The sequence below is a fragment of the Bos grunniens genome, chromosome 23 (genome assembly GCF_055505025.1).
Source record: "Bos grunniens cultivar Pamir isolate PY7600 chromosome 23, Bosgru_T2T1.0, whole genome shotgun sequence".
Classification (NCBI taxonomy): Eukaryota; Metazoa; Chordata; class Mammalia; order Artiodactyla; family Bovidae; genus Bos; species Bos grunniens.
In genome coordinates this window covers 29305210-29318184 of record NC_141187.1, presented here as the reverse complement: position 1 = coordinate 29318184, position 12975 = coordinate 29305210, and the positions used below count along the sequence as shown (strand labels likewise).

The 12975-nt window shown below is 48.3% G+C and overlaps 1 protein-coding gene and 1 pseudogene across 3 annotated transcripts in view; both read right to left on the bottom strand.

The window, feature by feature from the left end:
* The window catches only part of LOC147347104 (BOLA class I histocompatibility antigen, alpha chain BL3-7-like), a 45067-nt gene extending 37614 nt beyond the window's left edge, over positions 1-7453 (bottom strand). Inside the window, exons 1-8 of one of the 3 annotated variants that reach the window (XM_086369438.1) lie at positions 7292-7453; positions 6727-6996; positions 6258-6530; positions 3517-3792; positions 3290-3400; positions 2834-2866; positions 2654-2701; positions 2198-2491 (exon numbers count right to left, since the gene is read on the bottom strand). In XM_086369438.1, coding sequence (XP_086225564.1) covers positions 2487-2491; positions 2654-2701; positions 2834-2866; positions 3290-3400; positions 3517-3792; positions 6258-6530; positions 6727-6996; positions 7292-7364 — 1089 coding nt within the window. In that variant the 5' untranslated portion in view covers positions 7365-7453 and the 3' untranslated portion in view covers positions 2198-2486. Of the gene's footprint in view, positions 1-2197; positions 2492-2564; positions 2702-2833; positions 2867-3289; positions 3401-3516; positions 3793-6257; positions 6531-6726; positions 6997-7291 lie in introns of those variants that run through there. The other 2 variants (XM_086369439.1, XM_086369437.1) reach the window with 2 other exon arrangements.
* A 439-nt stretch (positions 7454-7892) lies between these two features.
* On the bottom strand, positions 7893-8357 carry LOC147347103 (interferon-induced transmembrane protein 3 pseudogene; annotated as a pseudogene).
* Between the last annotated feature and the right edge of the window lie 4618 nt (positions 8358-12975).

Genomic DNA, 12975 nt, shown 5'->3' with positions numbered 1-12975 from the left:
AGCAAGGATTTCATTACGCTGAACTGTGAACCACTGCCTAAGTCTTCAGGTGGAATAAGAACTACATTATTTCTCAACATCACACCTCATAATTGACAATATGAATTGTCAATATAAATTCCCTTTTCTTTCTGAAGAAAAAAAATGCTTTTAAATGTGGATTTAAGACCGCTGTCTGGCCACTCGCTTTCATATGCCTCAGGGAGTCCCAAATTGGCTGATCACCAGAATTGCTTGTGGGGCTTCTTACGAAATGCTCAGCCTCTCCCCAGAACCACCTTCTCAGAGTATTAGGACAAGACCAAGGATTGCTTCTTTAACAACCTCCTTGTGTGAGGCTGATACACAGCATGTGGGAATCCCGGTCTATGTACATTCCTGCTACTAAAAGTGTGATCTGAAGACCAGCAGCATCAGCACCAACCTTATTACAAATGCAGATTCTCAGGCTCCACTCCCGACTGTCTAGATCTAATGCGGGTCCAGGGGAGCACCAGCATCCCCACCCTGGACACTGCACTAATCCTTCAGGCTCCTCCACTGCCTCGCTCACCCTTCACCTCCTGATTTCTGCTCAGCAGTTAGACTGATGCTTCTAACGAGCAGTCACACCAGCTCATCTTCAACTCAAACCGTCTTGTGAGTCCACATATTTCACAGACATAAGACACCTTCTAATATCCTGGAGGCACACATGATCTGGCCAGACACTGGATCTCATCGAAATTCCTTGCTCTTCCAGCCACACCTGCCTCTGGCTCTTCCTTGAACACACACACTCTCCTGCCCTCCTGTATTTGCACTGGAGGCTCCTCTGCCTGGAGAGAACTCCCCCCAGACATGCTTGTGGACATTCATGTCCGTCACATCTTTACTCAAAGATCATCTCCTCAACGAGGCCTACACTGACCACCCTAGTAAAACAGCCACATTCCCTGTACCCACACACTTGTACTCTGGGTCACCTTCCTCAGAGCACTTGCCATCTCTAGGCAGACACTTCCCTCACTTATTAGGCTCACTCTGCCCCCCTCACCAGAACACACTGCCCGAGGCCAACAAAGGGTGTCTGCTGTTAGTTCACTGAGGTTTCACAGATGCAAAAATAGAGCATCCTCTATCAAGCACACATCTAAATACCAGATGAAGGAACGATCAATGTAGACGCCTCTGTATTCCATCTTCATTAATGTGGACTCAGGCCACTTGCTCTCTCGTGGCAGCTACAGCACCTCATCCACTCACACTGACATCAGTGCTGCCTGTGCTTTCCCCACAAGAGCTGATCAGCCCTCCCTCCCACACCGACTGGTCTGCACTCTATACATAATGATATTTTCTCTTCAGAAAAGATCCCAGGCTGACAGGTCGCATATTCCTCCTGCTGTGACTATTAGGCAGCAGTTTTTAAATCCAGAAATTTGGATTGGAAGAGGTGACAGGCTGCAGAGATGATAGAAGTCCAGCAAGAATTAAGACTGGAAACTATTGGGTCCCTCCTCTATGATAACCCCAGAATCTGGTACCTTAAACAAAGATGCAGAAAGGATGCAAAGAAGAATCCAGGAAACAGCCTGAGAAGGCTGGCAAGAGCTGAGTAAGACGAGAGTTTCTCTCTTGGTAGCACTGAGAATCCTCTATGCAGGACTTTGGTGACAATGACTCCTGTCTCTGTCAGAGCTGGGGGACACACAGAGCAGAATAACAGAACTCTAGACATGAGGAAAAAACAACCATTATTTAGAAAAACCCTAAATAAGCAAAATATAAACCCATATACACAAAAAAGCCCTGCGGGCAGGACCTTGGCTGAGTCTAGGCTATATGGTGACAGGAAGTCCTCGCTGCCCACCATCCTAGAGACAGGACAAGGCCCAGGTGACTTCTGAGTCCCTGTGAACACAGGTCTTGGTGGGACAAGGATTGACTGAAGGGATAAGGACAAAGGGGCTGAGAATACGACCCAGCCCAGGAGTGACCACACCAAAGCCCACGATGCACTGAGCACTGACTGGACACAGGCTCCGACCTGCCCAGCTCCTCAGAGTCTCCTCCTGTCCCTCCTGCAACAGACTGAACAAGCAATCAAAACCATTCTGGAAGGTTCCGGGTGCTTCTGTTCATTTTCTCTCTTAAACTGAAGGAATCTTCTATTTTACTTTCCCAGTAAACTCTCTTGGCAGGTATTAGAAAAAAGTAATTCAAGATAGATTTTATTGCCAATAGGCAAATAAGACATCTTTACTCAGCGCATGTGAAGCAAAGACAGTGATGGAGAGGGTCCAGCTCTGTCTCTGCTGGAACAGGAATGTGCATGAGGGAAGAGAACACAGGTCAGGGTGGGGAGGGGGAGCGGTGGGCAGTCTCCCCACCTCTTCACGTTACGCTAATAGGAGCACAGGCACATTCAGATGCAGCTGCAGGTCTGGAGATCTGACGTCACAAAGTGGGACCAAGCATCACTCAGTCCCCAAAAGACAGCTGTCTCACACTGTGAGAGAAAAGAATCAGGAAGCAGTTCAGTCAGTCATGTAAGGGCTGACATTCTCCACAGCCCCCCACACGCTCACATGTCCCACTCAGAGACCCCCGCCACCCAGTGTGTTCTCTCTGCCCCAACCCCTTTCCCAATCTAGACGCCCCAGGGTCTCACCTTTAGGAACCATGAGAGACACATCAGAGCCCTGGTCACTGTAACTGCCTGGGGGAGAACAAGACCAGGACGTGGTCAGAACCCACAGGAGAGAGACTGGAGAAGCCACTTTGAGGAGGGTGAGTGGCCTCCTGTCTGCACCCTCACAAGGGTCTCAGGAATCACCCTCTCTGTACTTACTTGCAGTCTGGGTGTAGCCCCTTCCTTTTTCACCTGTGAGAAGAAAGTATCATGTGAGAGACCAGGGAGATGACTGAGTCATGAGATCCTAGAGGAACTCCCCAGTCCTGGACAAAAAAGAACTTTTCAGAACTGTGACCAAAAATCCAGGACAGGCTCAGGAACATGAAGGAAGGAGACATGAGGGGACTGGACCACCTGAGGTCTGTCCTCAGCAGGGACATTCCCTCCTGACCTTCAAATGCTGAGACACAGGCCCCCAACTGGAATTATGAAGATGAAAAATTTGTCTTTCACTTTCACATGTACTTTACAAAAGGGTCAGTCTTAGCATCAGCTCAGATTTCACATATGTGTGGAGGGTACTTTTCAGTAAGGAGGCAGGCAAACTTCCACCTGGGCCAGAAACCCACCCAGTGAGACAAGAACACTCAGATCCCTCCCTCCTTTCCCTACCTGAGTGCTTCTTCCTCCAAATCATAGCTCCAGTCACCACAGCTCCAGTGACCATGAGGAGAACCAGGCCAACAATGATGCCCATGATGGGGATGGAGGGCTGAGGAGGTTCTGTGGAAGAAAGGGAAGGGGCCCAGACTTCAGGCTTCAGTCCTGACCTTGCTGATCCTGTCCAGAAGGGCTCCTGCCTTATCTAAGAGGAAGCTCCATTCCGACCCCCTCCTTACCCCATCTCAGGGTGAGGGGCTCCTGAAGCCCCTCGTGCTGCACATGGCACGTGTATCTCTGCTCCTCTCCAGAAGGCACCACCAGGGCCGCCCACTTCTGGAAGGTTCCATCCCCTGAAGGCCTGGTCTCCACAAGCTCCATGTCCTGAGTCTGGTCCTCCCCGTCACGCTGCCAGGTCAGTGAGATCTCATCGGGATAGAAGCCCAGGGCCCAGCACCTCAGGGTGACCTCACGGTCAGAGATGCGGTGATGGGCCACATGTGTCTTTGGAGGGTCTGAGGAAGAAGAATCAGAAAACTCACATTTTGTGTTACCTCCATGGGCCACTGGAAGCAGCATCAGGTGACCATCCTGAGAATAAGCAGGAGATTGGGTTTGAAAAGCAGCACAAACACCAGACACCAGCCTGGACTCCAGGGTCTGGGAACAGCTCCTAGTCCTTGGAAAATTCTGGAGTCAGGGTAACAGCTAAGGGAGGAGGCTCCATGTAAGAGGCAGAATATAGAGTAATGGTCCTGATGTGGGAGGAGGCTGAATGACTTAGAAAAACTGGAGTCAGGGCTCCTAAGATGTTCTCAGGGTGAGAACAAGCCTTGAGAGACAAAGTCATGGTTCACAAGATGATGGCCAGGGTCAAAGGGCAGCACTGACCAGCTTTTTCAGGGATGGTTTACTGGTTCTTAGTCAAAGACAATGGATTCCTTAATTGTCCTTCAGAGAACTGAGATCATGGCATCCAGCCCCATTAGTTCAGTTCACTTCAGTTCAGTCGCTCAGTTGTATCCAACTCTTTGTGACCCCATGAATCGCAGCACTCCAGGCCTCCCTGTCCATCACCAACTCCCAGAGTTCACTCCGACTCATGTCCATTGAGTCGGTGATGCCATCCAGCCATCTCATCCTCTGTCATCCCCTTCTCCTCCTGCCCCCAATCCCTCCCAGCATCAGAGTCTTTTCCAACGAGTCAACTCATCACATGAGGTGGCCAAAGTACTGGAGTTTCAGCTTTAGCATCATTCCTTCCAAAGAACACCCAGGGCTGATCTCCTTTAGAATGGACTGGTTGGATCTCCTTGCAGTCCAAGGGACTCTCAAGAGTCTTCTCCAATACCACAGTTCAAAAGCATCAATTCTTCAGTGCTCAGCTTTCTTCACGGTCCAACTCTCATATCCATACATGAACATGGAAAAACCATAGCCTTGACTAGACGGACCTTTGTTGGCAAAGTAATGTCTCTGCTTTTCAATATGCTATCTAGGTTGGTCATAACTTTCCTTCCAAGGAGTAAGCATCTTTTAATTTCATGGCTGCAGTCACCATCTGCAGTGATTTTGGAGCCCCCCAAAATAAAGTCTGACACTGTTTCCACTGTTTCCCCATCTATTTCCCATGAAGTGATGGCACCAGATGCCATGATGTTAGTTTTCTGAATGTTGAGCTTTACGCCAACTCTTTCACTCTCCTTTCACTCTCATCAAGAGGCTTTTTAGTTCCTCGTCACTTTCTGCCATAAGAGTGGTGTCATCTGCATATCTGAGGTTATCGATATTTCTCCCAGCAATCTTGATTCCAGCTTGTGCTTCTTCCAGCCCAGCGTTTCTCATGATGTCCTCTGCATATAAGTTAAATAAGCAGGGTGACAATATACAGCCTTGACGTACTCCTTTTCCTATTTGGAACCAGTCTGTTGTTCCATGTCCAGTTCTAACTGTTGCTTCCTGACCTGCATATAGGTTTCTCAAGAGGCAGGTCAGGTGGTCTGGTATTCCCATCTCTTGAAGAATTTTCCACAGTTTATTGTGATCCACACAGTCAAAGGCTTTGACATAGTCAAGAAAGCAGAAATAGATGTTTTTCTGGAACTCTCTTGCTTTTTCGATGATCCAGTGGATGTTGGCAATTTGATCTCTGGTTCCTCTGCCCTATCACTTCATGGCAAATAGACGGGGAAACAATGTAAACAGTGACAGACTTTATTTTCTTGGATTCCAAAATCACTGTGGACAGTGACTGCAGCCACAAAATTAAAGACTTTGCTCCTTGGAAGAAAAGTTATGACAAATCTAGACAGCATATCAAAAAGCAGAGACATCACTTTGCCGACAAAGGTTCCTATTGTCAAAGCTATGTTTTTTCTAGTAGACATATATGGATGTGAGAGTTGTACCATAAAGAAAGCTGAGTGCTGAAGAATTGATGCTTTTGATCTGTGGTGTTGGAGAATACTCTTGAGAGTCCCTTGGACAGCAAGGAGTTCAAACTAGACAATTCAAAAGGAAATCAACCCTGAATATTCATTGGAAAGACTGATACTGAAGCTGAAACTCCAATACTTTGGCCACCTGATGTGAAGAGCCGACTTAAAGGAAAAGACCCTGAAGCTGGGAAAGATTAAAGGTAGGAGGAAAAGGGAATGACAGGGGATGAAATTGTTGGATGGCATCACCAGACACAATGGACATGAGTTTGAGCTTAGCTCCCAGAGTTGGTGATGGACAGGAAAGCCTGGCGTGCTGCAGTCTATGGGGTCCCAAAGAGTCGAACAGGACTGAGCGACTAAATAACAAGTGGGGCCACTGGCGCATCACCGTCTTGTACAGAATATGAAAACCTGGGCGGATTCCTCCCTCTCCTGACAGGAAGTTGCGGCGCTGTTCCCACAGGGACCCCATTTTCCTCTCCTCGTGGGAAGCCAGCTCCAGCCCGAGGGGGATCAGGGAGGCGCCGCGCCCCTCGTACCTGCGCGCAGCAGCGTGTCCTTCCCGGTCACCAGGTATCTGCGGAGCCACTCCACACACTTGCCCTCCAGGTAGATCCTCACACGCGCGGCATCACCTGCCGCCTCAGCATTGTGCTTGGTGACTTGAGCCGCCGTGTCCGCCGCGGTCCAGGAACGCAGGTCCTCGTTCAGGGCGATGTAATCTCTGCCGTCGTAGGCGAACTGATCATACCCGCGGAGAAGCCCGTCCGGCCCCACGTCGCAGCCGTACATCTCTTGGACTGTGTGAGACCCTGACCCGCCCCGACCACCCGCGGTGATTAAACCCAAACTGAAATGAAACCGGGTCAAGTCCCACCGGCTCCTCCTGGGCGGGGGTCGGGTGTGTTCCGCAATATTGGGGTGACCCTCAGACCCGCAGACTCGGGGCGACCCCGCCGGTCCCTGGGGATGGGGGTCGTGACTCGGACCCGGGCCCGCGTCACTCACCGGCCTCGCTCTGGTTGTAGTAGCCGCGCAGGGTGTTCAGGTACACTCGGAAAAATTGTGCGGTGTCCTTAGTTCTCTGCGTCTCCTGATGCCAGTACTCGGGCCCCTCCTGCTCCACCCACCGCGCTGTAGGCTCTATCCTCGGATCCGGGGCGTCGCTGTCGAACCGCACGAACTGCGTGTCGTCCACGTAGCCGACGGAGATGAAGCGGGGCTCCCCGAGGCCGGGCCGGGACACGGCGGTGTAGAAATACCTCAGGGAGTGGGACCCTGGGGGCGGGGAGGGGTAAGATCTGGACCCTCCTCCTGACGCGGGTCCCGGGTCCTAGGTGACCGGGCATGGAGCGGGGGATGGGGAGAGAAGCTTGTGATACGGAAATGGTCGGAGAAGGACCAGGCCTTGGGGGGCGAGAGGAGGGGGCGGGAAGCAAGGGAGAGACAGGACGGGACCAGGCGGAGGGGGCGGGTCTAGTCGGGGGCAGAGGGGTCCTTCCCTGGGGGTCCTGCCCCCCCGACCCCCGGGCGGTCCCCTCGCCCCTCCCCGCAGAGGCCGTTCCTGACTCACCCGCCCAGGTCTCAGTGAGGATCAGCGCACCCGGCAGCAGCAGGAGGAGGGTTCTCGGCCCCACGACCCGCATCCCGGGGGTCTGGGAAGAAGAGAGTCCAGCGGCTGCACAGAGACTTTGTAACCCGGAACCGCGGGGATGACTGTTGGCAACTAGAAACCGAACACCCAGTGGGAGGGCCCGACACAGCTGCAGAGAGAGAAAGTGAAAGAAAGGCAAGATGGAAATCCCCAAGAGGGAGCGTCCCGGTCCCAGGCACCGCCCTTGACCCTGAGACCCTGAGAGCCTCGCTGTCCGGGGAACCTGGGACTTTCCCCTGATCCCTACACCGAGAGCTCGTTGTCACACTGTCTGCCTGAGTCCAGTCGACATTTTCCATGGTAGAAATAATAAAGTTTGAATTCTTTAATTAATTTGTTTAGAATAATATTAATAACCCATGCATTTAATATGGAAAACAAGTTATTTCCCAAAACAAACATAGTAGTGAGAACAGTGAAGGTTTTTTTTTAAACAAATGCTTCATTTTATTTCATGGTGGACAGGTGCCTGTATAGGCTGAAGGAAAAAGGGGTGACTGTCTCGGGCTGTGGGCAGGGACTAGTGGCCTCCATAGTTCTGTATGAGCTCCAAAACTGCTTGAACAATCATCAGGGAGCCGATGGACACAATGATGATGAGGACGATAATCAGAAGGAGGCCCAGGACCAGGGCACAGATGTTCAGGCACTTGGCGGTGGAGGTGTCCCTCTGGGCCCCAGTGATGTCACCAACCATCTTCCGGTCCCTAGACTCCACAGAGTAGGCGAATGCCACGAAGCCCAGGCAGCACCAGTTCATGAAGATGGTGTTGAACAGGAATCAGACAATGTGGTTGGGCACAGAGGTCTCGCTGCAGATGTTGATCACCGTGGTCGTCACGGGGGCCTGGCTCTGGGGAACCCCCAGCACGGCCACCTCATGCTCCTCCTTGAGCACCTCATAGGCTGGGGGCACCACACCGTGTGCCCCAGTGAATAAGGGCTGGGATGTGCAGTTCATGGTGGGGATGGAGCAACTGCGGTCCAGATGCCAGCACACACTCAGGGGGCTCTTTCTTTACTTAGGAGTTTCAATTTCTCTGAATTTCCATTTCCTGGCTTTTGGGCAACAGTGAAGCTTCTTCAGTTCAGTTCAGTTCAGTTGCTCAGTAGTGTCTGACTCTTTGCGACCCTGTGGACTGCAGCACTCCAGGCTTCCCTGACCATTACCAACTCCCGGACCTTGCTCAAACTCATGTCCATCCAGTCAGTGATGCCCTCCAACCATCTCATCCTCTGTCATCCCCTTCTCCTCCTGCCTTCAATCTTTCCTAGCATCAGGGTCTTTCCCAATGAGTCAGTTCTTTGCATCAGGTGGCCAAAGTATTGGAGTTTCAGTTTCAGCAACAGTCCTTCCAATCAATATTAAGGGCTGATTTATTTTAGGATTGACTGGTTTTATCTCCTTGCTGTCAAAGGGACTCTCAAGAGTCTTCTCCAACACCACAGTTCAAAAGCATCAATTCTTCGGCATTCAGCTTTTTTTATAGTCCAGCTCTCACATCCATCCATGACTACTGGAAAAACCATAGCTTTGACTATATGGACCTTTACCGACAAAGTAATGTCTCTGCTTTTTAATATGCTGTCTACATTTTTTTACATTTTTATATTTTTGCAATTCCCTTTCTTGCCATCTCATTAGAAGACCATTGGATTTTCATGTTTGCTTCTACATTGAATCTGTTATTTTGATTGAAATCTATGAAAATAAAAAGGCCCACACATATGTTGGAGAAAGAAATGGCAATGCACTCCAGTATTCTTGCCTGGAGAATCCCATGGTCAGAGAAGCCTGGCAGGTTACAGTCCATGGGGTCACAAGAGTCGGACATGACCTAGCGACTATACCACAACCACCACACATATGTAGGAGTAGTATTTTTAATAACCTTTTCATGTAATTATGTAAGTTCATCTTTGATACAAATCTAAAACTACAGAACTGGTAGGTTCTTAAAGGTTATTTTCAAAGTGGACCTGAAATTGTGTCACTGACTATTTACTGCTCTGTTACATCAAAATCCCTAAGGCTTTTTTCCATATTGAACCTCTCATACTAATATAAGATTTTTTGTAAGTAATACATTGTTTCTCTAAGGTACATAAATCTTCCAGTGTCATTCACTCTTTCAAGTGGAGACTGTATTCCACACAAGAGAGGGTAGTTCAGCTCATACAGATTGTTTTCCTTGAGTCACAAGACTTTGGAATGTAGCAGAAGCTCTTAATGTATACTTCCCATGTCATCATAGAAGATACTTTCTTTTTTTGAGAAAAAGAACTATTTATTAGCATTTTGAGACGTGACCATGAAGTTGATTTTCCTTAGGGAAGCAGCTCGTTTTTGCAATAAGAAATGCAACATAACAATATTTGTGCAAGATACATGTGAAGATTAGAACACCATCTTTTGAATTTCATCTAAGCATGAGAAGTTTGACAGACCACTATTCACATTGTTTTAAAATTACTCTAGCACAAGAGAATAATAGCAGATTTTAGAATTATCATACCATTCTATATCACATTATAACATGACATGCTTTACTTCTGTTCTCTTGCAATGTATCAGGTCTTTTAGAGCATCATCAGAGAAAGTATGACATTCATCAAGCATGCTCACTTCAAAGAAAGCACATACCTGTTTTACGCCATCAGGTTTGCCATTCATTGTTCAAGAAAAGCAGCATCATTAAGATAGAGTCATATAGAATTTTACTTGTCCATGTAATTACTGACAGTCTATTAAAGCCCATATTTAAGCTTTAGCTCCATAGGATCTGGTATTTATTAGTTCCCCAAGGGAATTAGAGGTGTCTCCATATCCCTAGAGTGGAGAACAAACAGTAGGACAATCAAGGAGGCCAAAGTGATCATGAGAAGTTAGAGCAGATGGAGAGATTTGATCTGGGGAATACCTGGAACTAGGCGGGACCCGACTGAGGGGTGCTATGGAAGGCTCTCCAGTGTCCTGGGCCTGGCAGGCAAGGTGGCAGCTGATTTATGATGTCCTCCTGTCAGGACAGCTCCAGGAGAGTCCCAATTTCAAATACATTCTCAAATCTGTCAGGTCCTGATCCTAAATGTGTTCATTCAGCAGTATTGGCATGTCTGCTTTGCCCAGTGCTGGTCTGGGGGCCTGTCATACACTCAAAATCAATGTTCTCACATGGCTGAGCACTGGTTATAATGGAATATAGTGTATGCTGTTGTTGGCAGAGAACAAACCAGGTAACTAAAATCATCACCTCATCTCTCTCTCACAATTATTACAATCATTGCTCATTATTCTCACCCTGATGTTTCTTAGAATATACAGGATTTTAGCAAAGTTCCCCCAGGAAGGCAGACTTTGTGCTCTGGGGACAGGAGGCAGTATGGACCTTGGCTCTGCTCAGCAGATCTCCCCCTTTGCCTGACTCCACTGAGATCTACTGCCCACCTTCACGTGGTCTCCTAGGGTGTCAGGGACATTCCCATCGTCTTCTGAGCAGACCACTTGGTACCCAAAGTTTCATATCACAAAGCAGGGACAACATGATTGAAAAACATCTCTAGTACATTACATAGACTGTCAAAAGCTGTTTTACACAAATAGCTGTTTATAGATGGATAGAGAGACAGGACAGAGGTGGACACGATGAGGGACTGGACACATAATTTTACAAGTCTGTGTGTCACAGAGACAACTTATGTCAGGGGCACATCTTATCTTTGCTACCTGTAGTGGACTTTCAATAGTTTCCAAGAGAGGTTAAAGAAGAAAAGCAAATCGATGTACCTTAAAGAATCCTCTACGTTTATAAAACTCTGATTAAGGCTAATTTGGAGAGGACAGCTAGGGAATGGGGCAGTGTGTTTGTCATAAGCAGCAATAGGCTGTCCTCTAGGGGCAATGTGAGGAACGGTGCGAGTGCTGCAGGGCTCCTTGACAAATCAGCAAAAGAAGCCCATATTCCAACTTGCCACCGTCACGGTCCTGCTATTAGAGCAAACCAAATTCTGTACGTTTCAGTGTTTTGGAGGTGCCTTCTAGAGGAAGTTACTGTCTTGACTAGGACACGAGAGGCCACTTCCCAAGTGCAGTGTTTTGGGGAGTGCTGACTGAGCCCCTGAGTCAAGCGCTGGTTCCACAGGGGAGACTAGAGAGGAGGTCTCTGCCTCAGGAAAACTGCAGAGAGAGGTTGGAAACGTGCTGAGTTCACTTTCTACATCCCAGCTCTGTGGTCTGCTGGGGAGAAGTTAGTCTATCCAAGCAAAGCAGTTTATGGCACATTTCTGTTTATATTAACAAGAAAATACTTTACAAAATAGAAAACTATCACTCAACATATCTATGATTTCATCTGGATTTACATAGCTTTCTAAAAAATTTGATTACCTTATCTTACTCGACTCTTTTTCATTTTTTTTTTTTCAGTGTTACAGCTCTATTTTATTTAGAAGATAGCAGGAGAGTGAGAGAGAGAAAGAGAGAGAGAAAGAAAAGAGCGCACGCCGGCAGGAGAGAGAGTCCAACTCTTTTTCATTTAATATGAGTAATTGTTCCGAGCATTCATAACTTTAGAGTGTACAAATTTAATGAATTCAATATCGTACTATTTCTTAGGACACCCTATACTTAAAGGCCCTGCTTCCAAGCTCCTATTCCAGCTTCTCCGACCAGTGTTCTGTTCTCTGAAAGTAGAGTCCGAATCCTATCATCTCCAGACACCTTCCAGTCTAGAATCACTCTATGAACTTCCAGAAGACATTCTCTTTTCCTTTTCTCCTGGGATGGCAGGCACTTCCCACCATATCTCTCCTTCTGTGGATTCAGAGCTTCTCCTTCTGTGGATTCAGAGCTTCTCTCCGACAAGATGCTGCTTAATCCGTTCTAAGGCTGTTCTTTGCACAGAGCTTGGTGTGTGGTAAACTGTCACTAAACATTTGAAAGCTAAATAAATTGAAATGAACACTCACTGTTGCTGACAACTTTAATTGTTCTGCCCTCTTGGGGACACATGGAGAAGACTTCCCAGCCTCCTTTGTTGCCACAGGACCATGTTGCTGTCAATGGAGCAGGAGAGGCCCAGATGTGTGTCCTTTCAGATCTGGCCCATCACGACCTCTCACATGCATTTCTCCACATTCTCGCTCCTTCTGCTGAAGGATGTTGGTGGGGCTGAGGTCAAAGCACCTGGGAATCCTGAGAAGCAGGAGGGGCTCAGAGGGCTCATGCTGGTACCAGGCACCAGTTTGGGGGTGGACTCCATGAGTGCTCTTGGGGGTGTCTCCAGACTACTTGAAGAGTGATGCTTCCAACTTTGCCCTGCTCTTGTACCGTGAGTGTCACATTTTGGGGACCATCTCAGTCTCCAACTTCCCTTTCCTCAGGATGAGGGACTTCCAGGAGCTCCAGCACCTCAGTGGCTATAGGAGATACTTTTACAATGTGGACTTAAAGAACTTTCTAGGTGGTCTAGCGGCTAAGACTCTGTACTCCCAAGACAGTGGGCCAGATTTCAATCCTTGGTTGGGCAACTAAATCTCACATGTTGCAACTAAAAGTCCCCTATGCCAACTGAAGACCCCATATGCTGCAGGTAAGAACCCACGAG